The sequence below is a fragment of the Scyliorhinus torazame genome, chromosome 30 (genome assembly GCF_047496885.1).
Source record: "Scyliorhinus torazame isolate Kashiwa2021f chromosome 30, sScyTor2.1, whole genome shotgun sequence".
NCBI classification, from domain to species: Eukaryota; Metazoa; Chordata; class Chondrichthyes; order Carcharhiniformes; family Scyliorhinidae; genus Scyliorhinus; species Scyliorhinus torazame.
Window position 1 is genome coordinate 2,030,572 of NC_092736.1, and position 17,818 is coordinate 2,048,389.

The window sequence follows — 17,818 nt, forward strand, 5'->3', positions numbered from 1 at the left end:
TGGTGCGAGTTCGGACACTCGCTTTGGGAACGTTGTACAGGAGCCTCACCCAGGCGGTGAATCCCGCTCCTAGCCCAAACCGTTCCAGTACCTCGAGGAGGTAGCTCCATTCGACTCTGTCAAAGGCCTTTTCTGCACCCAGGGAGACGATCACCTCTGGTCTCTCCCGGGGGAGGGGAGGGGGGGTGGGGGTCATTATCACATTCAGCAGCCGCATGATGTTCGCTGTGAGCTGCCTACCCTTGACAAAGCCCACTTGGTCCTCTGCGACCACCTCTGGTACACAGCCCTCCAGCCTTTTGGCCAGGACCTTTGCGAGTATCTTCGCATCCACGTTCGAAAATTGATCTTTTACTGGATGTGAACTACATTATCTCTTTTAATGGATTAATTCAATAATCCAATTGCATTGTTTGTGGGCATGATCTGTGTTTCCAGCAAGGTCAGATTAAGGAATGCAAAGTGGACGCAGACACTAAGGCTCACAACAAGTGTGGATATTGGATTGAAGTTTGCAGGGTGCAGGTCGTGGACCTAGACACTGTCAAGGTTGGTTGATTTCTAAAAGAAAGAAAAATAATATAAATAAGCCCAGGAGTGTGCAGGTGGGGATTCTAGGTAAACCCAGGTGTGGAGCAGAGGACAAGGTAAGTGTGGGCTCCCTGGATTAAGTCTTAAGGATTGTGGAGGCCCTTGCGTATTCACATAACCACGCTGAAGATCAAGGTGCAGATATCTTGCCATTTCAACCCTCGGGACACGTTACATTTGTCTCAAAACTCAGCTGGTAAACACTATTAGCAAAGCCCTGCCTCACATTCTTGAGTTTTACAAAATACAATTGATAAAGAATTGAAATAGAAAGTGTCAGATTGTCACTCCACACCCACCTACTCACCCCAAATATCACCCATGCCTGTCTTGTGCGACCTTTCTCCCTCAAGTCGGGTGAGAGTCCGGCAGCACCGGGGTCAGTGGGCCCCAGCGTCGGGGTCTAAAAGAATCAGAGCAAAGGAGGATATTGCTGCTTTTTTAGCACAGTTGCTGCCATAAAGAAGGTGAGCTTAGGGCAGCACCGTGGCGCAGTGGGTTAGCACTGCTGCCTCACGCGCCGAGGTCCCAGGTTCGATTCCGGCTCTAAGTCACTGTCTGTGTGGAGTTTGCACATTCTCCCCGTGTCTGTGTGGGTTTCGCCCCCACAACCCAAAGATGTGCAGGGTAGGTGGATTGGCCACGATAAATTGCCCCTTAATTGGAAAAAACTAATTGGGTACGCTAAAATATATTTTTTTAAAAAGCAGGTGAGCTTAAAGGATTCATTGAACATAACAGTCCAGGGGGAATGTAAGTGGATGGGATAAGGGGGGTGGGGAATGTTAAGAAAGGGGTAGGGGAATCAGGCATCAGAGGAGATGGGGGGGTCAGACATTGGGGGGTCAGGTCAGGGGGTCAGACAATTTATGTGGGTGGGATGGGGGTCAGGGTAGGGAATGCTGTGGCAATTGTCCAGGGGATGTCAGCCCTTCTAGACAATTGTGGTGCAATTGCTTACCTGGGACCCCCCCGAGAGAGATTCCCCAGCACATCTTCAGGGTATCCGACAAATCCGACACTGGGGTGGCAGGAGGTTATGAGCTGTTAACTCTGGCTCTGTCCATAGATGCCAGACCAGTTAACTATACCCAGTGTTTTCTGTATTTATTTTGGTATCCACAGTATTTTGCTTTTGGATACATATCTCTTCTTGCCCAAGGGGCTTAAACTGTTGCATTCCGAATAGGGATAGTGCAGCCACAATGGTGCTATGTTGGGAATACCAGGAGATGAGCCAGTGACAGTGAAGGACTAGTGATATTTGTCCAAGTCAGGATAATGTGATTTAGAGATGATGCTGTTCTCACAATATTGCTGCTCTTGCCCTTCTTGGTGATGAAGGTAATTTATCAAAATGATCTTATTTACTGCATTGTGTCCTGTACCCACAGGGGGCAGGTGGCGGCAGTGCAGATACTGAGCCCAGTAAAAGGGTCATTTGATCAAGTGAACTATTGCGTTGACCCGAGTGCTGTGTCTTCATCCATCCAGGTGACTATTGACTGCCTCTTGCTTCCATTACTCATTTTCAAAATTAATTATTGGGGCACTAAACTGGCGCCGCTTGCCTTGAGCCATGGTACCCACAGCTCATCATAATCCAGCGACCCCTGCTCAATGAGTATTTGCGTGGGTTTTTTTGTGAGCATCGCTGGTTAGGCCAGCATTTGTTGCCCATCCCTAGTTGCCCTTCAGAAGGTGGTGGTGAGCTTTCTCCTTGAACCGCTGCAGTCCTTGAGGTGTGGGTACACCCACTGTGCTGTTAGGGAGGGCGTTCCAGGATGTTGCCCCAGCGACAGTGAAGGAACGGCCGATATATTTCCAAGTCAGGGTGGTGAGTGAGTTGGAGGGGAACCTCCAGGTGGTGGGGTTCCCAGGTATCTGCCGCCCTTGTCCTTCTAGATGGTAGTGGTCGTGGGTTTGGAAGGTGCTGTCTGAGGAGCCTTGGCGAATACTTTCCAAACCCATCCACGTGGGAGGGGGGAACTGAACACACACTCCAATGATGTCCTGCTCCAGCCGCGGGACGAGGTGGTGCCCATGGAACCGTGTCCCAGAAATAAGGCAGCCTTTTCAGTCAGGAGAGGGGTGTCAAAACTTAAGGAGAAAACGTGTGTGTGTGTGGTGATGGAGGGGGGGGGGGTCAATTGCTCATTCCAGCCAGATCTGCATCTTCTGGCTTTACTCATTCTGCACCACTTGGCAATCACAAGGTGGAACTATCCAGAGCGGGATTGCCACCAAAATCAACAGTGTGTGGGTCACCAAGGCAGCAGCTCCACCCAGGCGGGACGCTGCCGGCTCCAGAGCTCCTTCTGGCCACATAATTTAAACATGGAATTAAACCACAGAGAGAACGGGTGGACTGACTCATCGCTTTATGAATGAAGCTGTGTTGAGCCCCCAGAGCTGTGACGCCTTGTTAAAAATACCCTGACATTGTAATGTGAGTCTGTGGTGAGGGGCTGGTCCGGGGAACCACTCCCACCATCTCCACTCAGACTGCTGGAGAGAGAGAGGAAAACTTTGGGAAGGAGTTTGGAAGTGCATGGGGGAGACAGATGGCTGCAATGAGGGGCTCCGTTATATTGGCCACATCTTCAATGCTGCACCTCTTACCTATTCTACTGTCAGGCATGGCACTAACCTCTGCAGGTGGGTCATCTTCATTCATCAGTTAAACAATTTTGCTGGTCTCTGGGACGGGGGCAAGTCTTCAGATCAAATATTCGGAGATGAAATCGGTCATTAAGCGGCGGTGAGGATTAAACTTGGCTGCTGGCACTTTAGTTGCAAAGGCATTTTCCTCATCTCGGCCCCTGCGCCTGAGTTCACTTGTTACAAATATCTCTGGTTCCTTATTAGAGCAGCGCAGTGATGGTATCCGTAGCCTTCATTTACTATTTGCATGAGAGGTATCGGTTAAGTAGTAACGCTTCAGAGTAGCGGCTGTCAACAGTCACTCTCCCAGTTCTGCTACTTGTCCCCCTCTTAAAGGGCCCATGCAGTCCGGGTTAGAGCAGAATCCTTTTACAGTTAAATGTTAAATGTATTTGCAGGTCCTTTAATATGCTATCTCCAGCTCAGCTATTGGGTCTGCAATTAAATGTGGCATTATAACTATATTTCATTATTATACCGGTATTTCCTTCGATAAAGCACACCAATTTACAGCTAACAGAGACCATTCTACCCCTGGTATTCGCATCCCATTGTCACAGAGGGTTTAGGTACAAATCTACTGGCTATGTTACAACACTAAAGTTCTTATAATCAATGGAGGAACTTTAACCTCAGTTAGCTGACCCCCCCACCCCCCTAATAAGTGTTAATTTTGTTAATGAAGTTTGAGTGTAAGGGGAGGATGGTGTTTGACTTGATCTGAATAAGTGGGATTTGAGCCTTGTCGTTAAGAGTAGATCAGTGCTCCTGTGAGTAGTACAGTGGCACAGTGATTATGTTATTGGACTAAGGGCGGCACGGTACCACAGTGGTTAGCACTGTTGCTACGCAGTGCCAGTGTCCCGGGTTCGATTCCCGCTTGGGTCACTGTCTGTGTGGAGTCTCCACGTTCTCCCTGTGTCTGCGTGGGTTTCCTCCGGGTGCTCCGGTTTCCTCCCACAAGTTCCGAAAGACGTGCTTGTTAGATGAATTGGACATTCTGAATTCTCCCCCTGTGTAAAGCCCCCAGTCGCCACATTCCAGCGCCCGTTCGGGTACACAGAGGGAGAATTCAGAATGTCCAATTCACCTAACAAGCATGTCTTTCGGGACTTGTGGGAGGAAACCGGAGCACCCGGAGGAAACCCACGCAGACATGGGGAGAACGTGCAGACTCCGCACAGACAGTGACCCAAGCCGGGAATCAAACCTGGGACCCTGGAGCTGTGAAGCAACTGTGCTAACCACTGTGCAACCGTGCCAGCCTAATTGCACCAAGGGCAATTAGGGATAAATGGTGACCTTCGCAGTGATCAGTGGACATTCGTTAATGATTAGAAACAAAAATACAGTTGAGAAAATATTCTTCACTCCATTTTGTCCGATTAATCCTCTTTTGGGATGACTGTGAGTGGAAACTTCCTCACTCAGAAAACGCAACTAACCATATGGTGGTGTAAAGAAATCAGTTCACACACATTCTCCCCGTGTTTGCGTGGGTTTCACCCCCACAACCCAAAGATGTGTAGGGTAGGTGGATTGGTTACGCTAAATTGCCCTTAATTGGAAAAAATAAATTGGGTACCCTAAATTTATTTTTAAAAAGAAATCAGTTCAGTAAGAACTGTGGGTGATAGGGGTGAATCTAGGCGTGGTAGCTTAGCCTTGAGTTGGAATGACTCATGTGCATGACCTGTGGTTGGAGTTACTCATGGAGGTATGAGTATGGCTCTGAGATTCATTGAACCAACGCACAGTTCAAAATCAGAGTTAAGTTATCCAAAAAAAACCTCTGAAATGTAAATTATACAGTTGTTTTTTCTCACCCCCTGTGATTTATGCATTGGATAACCAGTTCACTTCAGTTGCTGGATTCTCCTCCCCGCCACTTTTCTGTTTGACCCCGCAAGCGGGATGCTCCGTTACGCTCTGTTACAACGGGGTTTCCCAGCGTGGGGCAGCCCCACGCCGTCTGGAAGCCCCCAGGCTGCCGGCAAAACGGAGCATCCCGCCGGCGGAGAATCCAGCCCCAGATCTTTTTTTCCAATTAAGGGGCACTTTAGCGCGGCCAATCCACCTACCCTGCACATCTTTGGCTCGTGGGGTGAGACCCACACAGGCACGGGGAGAATGTGCAATTTCCACATGGACAGTAACCCAGAGCCGGGATCGAACCTGGGTCCTCGGTGCCGTGAGGCAGCAGTGCTAACCACTGTGCAACCGTGCCGGCCAATCAGTTCACTTCAGATCTTACTTCTGGACTGGGATTTGAAATTCAGACCCTCGGTACAATGTCTGAAATGGAGTTTTCTTGGGACTGAGCAAAGTTGTTGCATTACTTTTCTTCCAGACCTTCTGAGTCAAAGTACTTCTGCTCAACTTCCTTTCCATAAATAGAGCTGGTTCTGTGAGCATACACAGTCCACACCACTCATAATTGTTGCGAGTAACTGACATCAGAAGTAATGTTTAATATTACTGAGGTAATCACATGTAAATAGATTTGCAATAACACGGCTTGATGTTAAGTAATGGAGCCACTATGCAGTCTTCAAACTCTCCACTCTTCATTCTTTATGGCTTTCAAACCTTATAAAGTAGAAAGTCAGCCCAGATGTTGGCTCCTGCTTTAGAAATAATAACTTTAATGGAAGCAAACTTTCAGAGAAATTGGTTGTTGGCCAAAACAAACAGTGCAGCCTATTTACCATTCTAACTGAAAGTTAAAACTCTCTAAAAATACGCTGTAATCTGTTAATATTTACATGGTCTTATTCGTGTTTTTTTAATTTAAAGACTGGGTATGTATAGACTGAATACATACACCAAATGCAATCGGGAAGGTAATAAATAACTGCACCAAAACAGAAAATGCTGGAAAGTCTTAGCAGGCCTGACAGCATCTGTGGAGAGAGAACAGAGCTAACGTTTGGAGTCTGGATGACTCTTTGTCAGAACTGGAAATAGGGTCATATTTATACAGTTGTGGGGCAGGTGGGGGGGGTGGAGGAGGATAGAGGACCAGGGATGGGTGCAGGCTGGGGTGAGATTGACCGAGATGTCACGGACAAAAAGACAAAGGAATGTAAATGGGGGTGATCATGGTTAAGAAGGGAGCTGATAGTGGCACATTGAGAGATCAGACTGTGTTAATTGCAGAACAAAGGTGAGCAGTGTGTCAAAGGAAAGCCTAAACCAGGGAACAAATGGCCTTCAAGGGGTGGGGAAGGGATACGTGGTAAGGGAAAAACAAGATGGAAAGCAGGGTGAAAATGGAAATGGAAAAACATTGATGGCAGAAATGAATTGATAGAAATAAAAATGGGTGAAGGTGGAGGAGACAGTTCACAGTCTGAAGGTGTTGAAATCAATGTTCAGTCCGGAAGGCTGGAACGTGCCTAATCGGAAGATGAGGTGCTGTTCCTCCACTTTGTGCTGGGCTTCACTGGAACTTTGCAGCAGGCCAAGGACGGACATGTGGACGTGAGAGAAGGACGGGGAGTTAAGATTGCATGGGAAAGTGCCGTGGGAAGGGGGTGAGGTGTTGGGGATGATGGAGGAGTGGACCAGGGTATCCTGAAGGGAATGGTCCCTGCAGAATGCTGACAGAGGGAGTGAGGCTAAGATGTATTTTGTGGGGGTATCATGCTGGAGTTGGTGGAACTGGAGGAGGATGAGACTTTGAAAGAGGCTGGTGGAGTGAAAAGTGAGGACAAGAGGGACCCTATCCTGGTTCCAGGCCAGTTTAGCTCACTTGGCTAGAAGCTTGGGCAGGCGGTGGCATAGTGGGATTGTCACTGGACTAGTAATCCAGCAACCCAGAGTACTGCTCTGGGGACCCAGGTTCAAATCCCACCACAGCAGATGGTAAAATTTGAACTCAATAAAAATCTGGAATTAAAAGCCTAACGATGACCATGAAACCATTGCTAATTGTCGTAAAAACCCATCTGGTTCACTAATGTACTTTCGGGGAGGAAATACCCTGTCATCCTTACCTGGTCCGGCCTACATGTGACTCCACACCCACAGCAATGTGGTTGACTCTTAACTGCCCCCCTCAAGGGTAATTAGGGATGGGCAACAAATGCTGGCACAGCCGGCAACGCCCACGTCGCATGAACAAATAAAAAAAATGCTGGTTTGTGATGCAGAGCGAGGCCAGCAGCGCGAGTTCAATTCCTGCACTGGCTGAGGTTATTCATGAAGGTCCCGCCTTCTCAACCTTAACCCTCGCCTGAGGTGTGGTGACCCTCGGGTTAAATCTCCACCAGTCAGCTCTCCCCCTCAAAGGAGAAAGCAGCCTATGGTCATCTGGGAGGGAGGGGAAAGGGTGAGAGCAGAGGAGCGGGAGACTGGACGGACACGGTCGAGAGCCCTGTCGACCACAGTGAGTGGGAAACCACAATTAAGGAAGAATGAAGACATGTCAGTAGCACCGTTTTGGAAAGTGGCATCACCGGAACCGATGCGACAGAGGGGAAGGAACTGAGAGAATGGGATAATGTCCGTACAGGATGTGGGGTGTGAAGAGCTGTAGTCGAGGTAGCTATGGGGTTTGTAATAGATACTAGTGGACAGTCTATCCCCAGAAATTGACATCTGAAGGTCAAGGAAGGGAAGTGTCGGTGATGGACCAAATGAAGGTGATAGAGGGGTGAAAATTGGAAGCAAAATTGATCAATTTTTCCAGGTCCAGATAGAAACGTGAAGTGGCACCAAAACACTCGTTGATGGACTGATAAAAGAGTTGTGGAACAGAGTAAGACTGGACAAGGAATGTTCCACATACCCCATAAAGAGGTGTGAAAATTGGGACCATGTGGGTACCTTTGGTTTGGAGGAAGTGAGGCGAGTTAAAGGAGAAATTGTTCAGTGAGGTGACACGTTCAGCCAGATGGAGGAGAGTGGTAATGGACGGGGAATGTTCAGGCCTCTGCTCGAGGAAGAAGGGGAGAGCCCTCAGACCATCCTAGTGGGGAATGGAGATATAGAGGGATTGGACATCCTGGTGGGGAATGGAGTTATAGAGGGATTGGACATCCTGGTGGGGAATGGAGATATAGAGGGATTGGACATCCTGGTGGGGAATGGAGATATAGAGGGATTGGACATCCTGGTGGGGAATGGAGGTATAGAGGGATTGGACATCCTGGTGGGGAATGGAGGTATAGCGGGATTGGACAGCCATGGGAAAGAGGAGGCGGTTAGGGCCGAGGAATGGGACGTTGTGGATATGATGTAGGGTATTGGTGGATTCGCAGATGTAGGTGGGAAGGGACTGGACAAGAGGAGAGAGGATGGAGTCAAGATAGAAAGAAATGAGTTCAGTGACATGATGGGCCCACCTGGACAGTCCTGTTTGTGGATTTGGGGGAGGGGGTAGAAGCGGGCTGTCTGGGGGCACCGGGGGGGGGGGGGGGGCAGGGGAGTGGACAGTCCTGTGTGTGTATTTTGGGGAGGGGGTAGACGCGGGCTGTCTCAGGTTGGGAGATTACCAGGTTGGAAGATTTGAAGGAACGACCTCCTGAGGAGATGAGGGCAGTGGCAGCCCTGGAAACAATGGCTTGATGCTCGGTGATGGGGTCATGGTTTGGGGGAGGTAGGAGGAAGTGTCTGAGAGGGAAGTGTCTGAGAGGGAAGTGTCTGAGAGGGAAGTGTCTGAGAGGGAAATGTCTGAGAGGGAAGTGTCTGAGAGGGAAGTGTCTGGGAGGGAAGTGTCTGAGAGGGAAGTGTCTGAGAGGGAAATGTCTGAGAGGGAAGCGTCTGAGAGGAAAGTGTCTGGGAGGGGAGTGTCTGGGAGGGAAGTGTCTGGGAGGGAAATGTCTGAGAGGGAAGCGTCGGAGAGGAAAGTGTCTGGGAGGGAAGTGTCTGGGAGGGGAGTGTCTGGGAGGGAAGTGTCTGGGAGGGGAGCGTCCGAGAGGGAAGTGGCTGGGAGTGTCTCAGAGGAAAGTGTCTGAGAGGGAAGCGTCTGACAGGAAAGCGTCTGGGAGGGAAGTGTCTGGGAGGGGAGTGTCTGGGAGGGAAGTGTCTGGGAGGGAAGTGTCTGGGAGGAAAGCGTCTGACAGGAAAGTGTCTGGGAGGGGAGTGTCTGGGAGGGGAGTGTCTGGGAGGGAAGCGTCTGACAGGAAAGTGTCTGGGAGGGGAGTGTCTGGGAGGGGAGTGTCTGGGAGGGAAGTGTCTGAGAGGGGAGTGTCTGGGAGGGAAGTGTCTGGGAAGAAAGTGTCTGGGAGGGGAGTGTCTGGGAGGAAAGTGTCTGGGAGGGGAGTGTCTGGGAGGAAAGTGTCTGGGAGGGGAGTGTCTGGGAGGGGAGTGTCTGGGAGGGAAGTGTCTGGGAAGAAAGTGTCTGGGAGGGGAGTGTCTGGGAGGAAAGTGTCTGGGAGGGGAGTGTCTGGGAGGAAAGTGTCTGGGAGGGGAGTGTCTGGGAGGGGAGTGTCGGGGAGGGAAGTGTCTGGGAGGGAATTGTCTGGGAGGGGACTGTCTGGGAGTGTCTGGGAGGGGAGTGTCTGGGAGGGGAGTGTCTGGGAGGGAAGTGTCGGGGAGGGGAGTGTCTGGGAGGGAAATGTCTGGGAGGGGAGTGTCTGGGAGGGGAGTGTCTGGGAGGGGAGTGTCTGGGAGGGGAGTGTCTGGGAGGGGAGTGTCTGGGAGGGGAGTGTCTGGGAGGGGAGTGTCTGGGAGGGGAGTGTCTGGGAGGGGAGTGTCTGGGAGGGAAGCGTCTGAGAGGGAAGCGTCTGAGAGGGAAGCGTCTGAGAGGGAAGTGTCTGGGAGGGAAGCGTCTGAGAGGGAAGCGTCTGGGAGGGAAGCGTCTGGGAGGGAAGCGTCTGAGAGGGAAGCGTCTGAGAGGGAAGCGTCTGAGAGGGAAGCGTCTGAGAGGGAAGCGTCTGGGAGGGAAGCGTCTGAGAGGGAAGCGTCTGAGAGGGAAGCGTCTGGGAGGGAAGCGTCTGAGAGGGAAGCGTCTGAGAGGGAAGCGTCTGAGAGGGAAGCGTCTGGGAGGGAAGCGTCTGAGAGGGAAGCGTCTGAGAGGGAAGCGTCTGAGAGGGAAGCGTCTGGGAGGGAAGCGTCTGAGAGGGAAGCGTCTGAAAGGGAAGCGTCTGGGAGGGAAGCGTCTGAGAGGGAAGCGTCTGAGAGGGAAGCGTCTGAGAGGGAAGCGTCTGAGAGGGAAGCGTCTGAGAGGGAAGCGTCTGAGAGGGAAGCGTCTGAGAGTTGGCCTTCAGCCTCTTTGAGGTAGAGGTCAGTATGTCCGACAACAACAACCCACCCTTGGCAGCAGGTTTGGATTGGATTTGTTTATTGTCACGTGTACCGAGGTACAGTGAAAAGTATTTTTCTGCGAGCAGCTCAACAGATCATTACATAAATGGGACAAAAAGGGAATAAAAAAGGGACTGGACAAGAGGAGAGAGGTTGGAGTCAAGATAGAAAGAAATGAGTTCAGTGACATGATGGGCCCACCTGGACAGTCCTGTTTGTGGATTTGGGGGAGGGGGTAGAAGCGGGCTGTCTGGGGGCCCGGGGGGGTGGGCAGGGGAATGGACAGTCCTGTGTGTGTATTTTGGGGAGGGGGTAGACGCGGGCTGTCTCAGGTTGGGAGATTACCAGGTTGGAAGATTTGAAGGAACGACCTCCTGAGGCGATGAGGGCAGTGGCAGCCCTGGAAACAATGGCTTGATGCTCGGTGATGGGGTCATGGTTTGGGGGAGGTAGGAGGAAGTGTCTGAGAGGGAAGTGTCTGAGAGGGAAGTGTCTGGGAGGGAAGTGTCTGGGAGGGGAGTGTCTGAGAGGGAAATGTCTGAGAGGGAAGTGTCTGAGAGGGAAGCGTCTGAGAGGAAAGTGTCTGGGAGGGGAGTGTCTGGGAGGGGAGTGTCTGGGAGGGACGTGTCTGGGAGGGGAGCGTCCGAGAGGGAAGTGGCTGGGAGGGGAGTGTCTGGGAGGGAAGTGTCTGGGAGGAAAGTGTCTGGGAGGGGAGTGTCTGGGAGGGGAGTGTCTGGGAGGGAAGTGTCTGGGAGGGGAGTGTCGGGGAGGGGAGTGTCTGGGAGGGGAGTGTCGGGGAGGGGAGTGTCTGGGAGGGAAATGTCTGAGAGGGAAGTGTCTGGGAGGGGAGTGTCTGGGAGGGGAGTGTCTGGGAGGGGAGTGTCTGAGAGGGAAGCGTCTGGGAGGGGAGTGTCTGGGAGGGGAGTGTCTGGGAGGGGAGTGTCTGGGAGGGAAGTGTCGGGGAGGGGAGTGTCTGGGAGGGAAGTGTCTGGGAGGGGAGTGTCGGGGAGGGGAGTGTCTGAGAGGGGAGTGTCTGAGAGGGGAGTGTCTGGGAGGGGAGTGTCTGGGAGGGGAGTGTCTGGGAGGGAAGTGTCTGGGAGGGAAGCGTCTGAGAGGGAAGCGTCTGGGAGGGAAGCGTCTGGGAGGGGAGTGTCTGGGAGGGGAGTGTCTGGGAGGGAAGCGTCTGGGAGGGAAGCGTCTGAGAGGGAAGCGTCTGGGAGGGGAGTGTCTGGGAGGGGAGTGTCTGGGAGGGGAGTGTCTGGGAGGGAAGTGTCTGGGAGGGAAGTGTCTGGGAGGGGAGTGTCTGGGAGTGTCTGGGAGGGGAGTGTCTGGGAGGGGAGTGTCTGGGAGGGGAGTGTCTGGGAGGGGAGTGTCTGGGAGGGGAGTGTCTGGGAGGGAAGCGTCTGGGAGGGAAGCGTCTGAGAGGGAAGCGTCTGGGAGGGGAGTGTCTGGGAGGGAAGCGTCTGAGAGGGAAGCGTCTGGGAGGGGAGTGTCTGGGAGGGAAGTGTCTGGGAGGGGAGTGTCTGGGAGTGTCTGGGAGGGGAGTGTCTGGGAGGGAAGTGTCTGGGAGGGAAGTGTCTGGGAGGGGAGTGTCTGGGAGGGAAGTGTCTGGGAGGGGAGTGTCTGGGAGGGAAGTGTCTCGGAGGGAAATGTCTGGGAGGGGAGTGTCTGGGAGGGAAGTGTCTGGGAGGGGAGTGTCTGGGAGGGGAGTGTCTGGGAGGGGAGTGTCTGGGAGGGAAGCGTCTGCGAGTGTCTGGGAGGGGAGTGTCTGGGAGGGGACTGTCTGAGAGGGAAGTGTCTGGGAGGGAAGTGTCTGAGAGGGAAGCGTCTGGGAGGGAAGCGTCTGAGAGGGAAGCGTCTGAGAGGGAAGCGTCTGAGAGGTGAGCGTCTGGGAGGGAAGCGTCTGAGAGGGAAGCGTCTGAGAGGGAAGCGTCTGAGAGGGAAGCGTCTGAGAGGGAAGCGTCTGAGAGGGAAGTGTCTGGGAGGGAAGCGTCTGAGAGGGAAGCGTCTGAGAGGGAAGCGTCTGAGAGTTGGCCTTCAGCCTCTTTGAGGTAGAGGTCAGTATGTCCGACAACAACAACCCACCCTTGGCAGCAGGTTTGGATTGGATTTGTTTATTGTCACGTGTACCGAGGTACAGTGAAAAGTATTTTTCTGCGAGCAGCTCAACAGATCATTACATAAATGGGACAAAAAGGGAATAATAGAAAATACATAATAGGGCAACACAAGGTACACAATGTAACTACATAAGCACCGGCATCGGATGAAGCATACAGGGTGTAGTGTTAATGAAATCAGTCCATCAGAGGGTCATTTAGGAGTCTGGTAACAGAGGGGAAGAAGCTGTTTTTGAGTCTGTTCGTGCGTGTTCTCAGACTTCTGCATCTCCTGCCCGATGGAAGAAGTTGGAAGAGTGAGTAAGCCGGGTGGGAGGGATCTTTGATTATGCTGCTCGCTTTCCCCAGGCAGCGGGAGGTGTAGATGGAGTCAATGGATGGGAGGCGGGTTCGTGTGATGGACTGGGCTGTGTTCACGACTCTCTGAGAGGGGCAGGTCAGAGGGTATGGTGAATACTTGGATGGGGTCCAAGGGACGGTCAGGGGTGGAGGGTCCTGGATGAGCGTTAGTATTGATATGTTAGTATCGATAAGTATCATTAGTATCGATAAGTCTAAACATAGAACACAGAATTCCTACAGTGCAGAAAGAGGCCATTCGATCCATCGAGTCTATACCAACCCTCTATAAGAGCACCCTAACCTAGGTCCTCTACCCAATCCCTATAAACTCACCTAACCTGCACATCTTTGGACACAAAGGGTCAATTTAGCATGGCCAATTCACCTCACCTGCACATTTTTGGACTTTGGGAGGAAACCGGAGCACCCGGAGGAAATCCACGCAGGCACGGGGAGAACGTGCAGACTCCGCACAGACAGTGACCCAAGGCCAGAATTGAACCCGGGTCCTCAACACCGTGGGGCAGTGGTGCTAACCACTGCGGCACCATGCCGCCCCACTGCTGGAGTGTGATATCAAGTGTGTGCATATGGCGGTGCATGGCATTGAGCGCGGATCTCAGGATGCAGCGAGAACAGCAGCCCAAGGAACGTTGTGTAACTGTGCATATTAATTTGGTTTGTGTCAGTAGCAGGGGAATGGCCAACAGAAACACTTGGAGGAATCATGGGCTAAATATTGCATTGCACCTGTTTATAAGGCAATAAAATCAAATACTGAAGTGTGCAGTGTGGCATGCAAGCACACGTTCTGTGCTGACTGGATGCCACATAGAGTGTTGGCTAGGGTGCCCTGTAGCCACCCAGGTGTGGTAGTCACCATATTAGGTGATTTGTGGTAAGGCCCTGTACTGCAGGTGGGGGTAGTTCCCTGCCTGCTGGCTCCGCCCAGTAGGCGGAGTATAAATACGTGTGCTCCCGTACAGCAGACATTTCGCTAGCTGCTGTAGGAGGCCACACATCTTAGTGTAATAAAGCCTCAGTTGCATTCAACTCTCGTCTTTGTGTAATTGATCGTGCATCAATTTATTACACTAAAGTTTTCAGAAGATGGACCCCCACCTCAAGCCAGATCGCCTGCAGCTGGATCCGTAATCAGGCAACGCCAAAAAGGACTTTGAACATCGGCTAGCCTGTTTCGAAGCTTACACCAGGTCTGCACCAGACCCAATTCCGGAAGCTCAGGAGATTCAGATCCTCTACAGCGCCGCTGAGCTCTGACGTCTTTCCACTTATCCAGGATGCGCCAAACTACGACAAAGCCGTATGGCGCTACTGAAAGAAAACTACGCTCAGCGGACTAACACGCTCTATGCCAGACACATCCTCTCCACGCGCAGTCAACTCCCTGGTGAATCAGTAGAAGACTTCTGGCGTGCTCTAATTCCCCTAGTCAGAGACTATGACTGTCAGGCCGTCACAAAGAACAAAGAACAAGAACAAAGAAAAGTACAGCACAGGAACAGGCCCTTCGGCCCTCCAAGCCCGTGCCGACCATGCTGCCCGTCGAAACTACAATCTTCTACACTTCCTGGGTCCGTATCCCTCTATTCCCATCCTATTCATGTATTTGTCAAGATGCCCCTTAAATGTCACTATCGTCCCTGCTTCCACTACCTCCTCCGGTAGCGAGTTCCAGGCACCCACTACCCTCTGCGTAAAAAACTTGCCTCGTACATCTACTCTAAACCTTGCCCCTCTCACCTTAAACCTATGCCCCCTAGTAATTGACCCCTCTACCCTGGGGAAAAGCCTCTGACTATCCACTCTGTCTATGCCCCTCATAATTTTGTAGACCTCTATCAGGTCTCCCCTCAACCTCCTTCGTTCCAATGAGAACAAACCGAGTTTATTCAACCGCTCCTCATAGCTAATGCCCTCCATACCAGGCAACATTCTGGTAAATCTCTTCTGCACCCTCTCTAAAGCCGCCACATCCTTCTGGTAGTGTGGCGACCAGAATTGAACACTATACTCCAAGTGTGGCCTAACTAAGGTTCTATACAGCTGCAACATGACTTGCCAATTCTTATACTCAGTGCCCCGGCCAATGAAGGCAAGCATGCCGTATGCCTTCTTGACTACCTTCTCCACCTGTGTTGCCCCTTTCAATGACCTATGGACCTGTACTCCTAGATCTCTTTGACTTTCAATACTCTTGAGGGTTCTACCATTCACTGTATATTCCCTACCTGCATTAGACCTTCCAAAATGCATTACCTCACATTTGTCCGGATTAAACTCCATCTGCCATCTCTCCGCCCAAGTCTCCAAACAGTCTAAATCCTGCTGTATCCTCTGATAGTCCTCATCGCTATCCGCAATTCCACCAACCTTTGTGTCGTCTGCAAATTTACTAATCAGACCAGTTACATTTTCCTCCAAATCATTTATATATACTACAAAGAGCAAAGGTCCCAGCACTGATCCCTGTGGAACACCACTGGTCACAGCCCTCCAATTAGAAAAGCATCCTTCCATTGCTACTCTCTGCCTTCTATGACCTAGCCAGTTCTGTATCCACCTTGCCAGCTCACCCCTGATCCCGTGTGACTTCACCTTTTGTACTAGTCTACCATGAGGGACCTTGTCAAAGGCCTTACTGAAGTCCATATAGACAACATCCACTGCCCAACCTGCATCAATCATCTTAGTGACCTCCTCAAAAAACTCTATCAAGTTAGTGAGACACGACCTCCCCTTCACAAAACCATGCTGCCTCTCACTAATATGTCCATTTGCTTCCAAATGGGAGTAGATCCTGTCTCGAAGAATTCTCTCCAGTAATTTCCCTACCACTGAAGTAAGGCTCACCGGCCTGTAGTTCCCGGGATTATCCTTGCTACCCTTCTTAAACAGAGGAACACCATTGGCTATTCTCCAGTCCTCCGGGACATCCCCTGAAGACAGTGAGGATCCAAAGATTTCTGTCAAGGCCTCAGCAATTTCCTCTCCAGCCTCCTTCAGTATTCTGGTCACGGCCACGGAACACTCAAACTTGCTTATGAGGGACGCTTTTGGTACGGGGATAGGGTCAGATTACATCCGCCAACGCCTTTTAGAAGGGGCCATGCTCGACCTCGCGGCAACCAAAAAGCTTGCGCTGTCGCTGACGGTCGCCTCGCGCAACATCCAGGCCTACACGCCCGGCCGCGCGGCCCACCCCTCCTTCGCATCGTGGACTCCACAGATAGCCGCCCCATCAGAGACCCCACTCAGCCTGTGCCGTGCGGCAGCCAACCAACCCCGGGGGCCCCAGATGTTACTTCTGTGGGCAGCCAAAACACCCCCGACAACGCTGCCCAGTCCGGAGCGCCCTTTGCAAGGTCTGCGGGAAGAAGGGACACTTCGCGGCGGTGTGCCAGTCCGTTCAGTCGCTGCTATTGTTCAAACACCCACCCCCCCCCCCCCGTACGGCCAGTGGGCGCCGCCATCTTCCCCTCCTTGGACCACGTGCGGCCCGTGGGTGCCGCCATCTTGTTCAACCCCCACCACCTGCGGCACATGGGCGCCGCCATCTTGTCCTCCCCAGGAACAACAAGCGCCGCCATCTTGTCTCCCCCACGGCACGTGCGGCCCGTGGGCGCCGCCATCTTACCAGGACCCATACTCTCCCCCCCCCCCCCCCCCCCCCCCCCCCCCGGGCACCCAATCGTCTGCCACCATCGACGATCAGCCGCGTCTCGCCTCGGTCACGATTGACCTGTCTCGCCCACACAACCTAGCAACCGCCTCTACAAACGTGAAAATCGATGGGCACGAGATCTCCTGCCTGCTGGACTCCGGGAGCACCGAGAGCTTCATTCATCCCGATACGGTAAGGCGCTGCTCCCACGCGGTACACCCCGCCAATCAGAGAATCTCCCTGGCCTCCGGGTCCCACTCCGTGGCGATCCGGGGGTACTGCATCGCCACTCTCACTGTCCGGGGCGTGGAGTTTACAGGCTTCCACCTCTACGTCCTCCCCAACCTCTGCGCTGCCTCACTACTCGGCCTGGACTTCCAGTGCAACCTCCAGAGTCTAACATTGAAATTCGGCGGGCCCCTACCACCCCTTACTGTGTGCGGCCTCGTGACCCTAAAGGTCGACCCACCTTCCCTATTTGCAAACTTAACCCCAGATTGCAAACCCGTCGCCATCAGGAGCAGACAGTACAGCGCCCAGGACAGGACCTTCATTAGGTCCGAAGTCCAGCGACTGCTTCAGGAAGGCAACATCGAGGCCAGCAACAGCTCCTGGAGAGTCCAAGTGTTAGTGGTGAAAACTGGGGAGAAACACAGAATGGTCGTGGACTACAGCCAGACCATCAACAGGTACACGCAGCTCGACGCGTACCCCCTCCCACGCATACCTGATATGGTCATTCAGATTGCACAGTACCGGGTCTTCTCAACTGTGGCCATTAAATCCACCTACCACCAGCTCCCCATCCGTAAGGCAGACCGCCCATACACTGCCTTCGAGGCAGATGGCCGCCTTTACCACTTTCTCAAGGTTCCTTTCGGCATCACCAACGAGGTCTCGGTTTTCCAACGGGAAATGGACAGAATGGTTGACCGGTACGGGCTGCGGGCCACTTTCCCGTACCTTGACAATGTCACCATCTGTGGCCACAATCAGCAGGACCATGACGCCAACCTTGCCAAATTTCACCGCACCGCCACTCTCCTCAACCTAACTTATAACAAGGAGAAGTGTGTGTTCAGCATGAACCGCTTAGCCATCCTCGGCTATGTTGTCCAGAACGGAGTTCTGGGACCCGGTCCCGACCGCATGCGCCCCCTCATGG

The 17,818-nt window shown here is 52.4% G+C and overlaps 1 protein-coding gene across 1 annotated transcript in view; it reads left to right on the forward strand.

The window, feature by feature from the left end:
• Window positions 1-2,903: 2,903 nt before the first annotated feature.
• Window positions 2,904-17,818, forward strand: part of LOC140404311 (chondroitin sulfate proteoglycan 4-like) — a 158,625-nt gene continuing 143,710 nt past the window's right edge. The window contains exon 1 of the mRNA XM_072492675.1: window positions 2,904-3,249. Coding sequence (XP_072348776.1) covers window positions 3,156-3,249 — 94 coding nt within the window. The 5' untranslated portion in view covers window positions 2,904-3,155. The remainder of the gene's footprint in view (window positions 3,250-17,818) is intronic.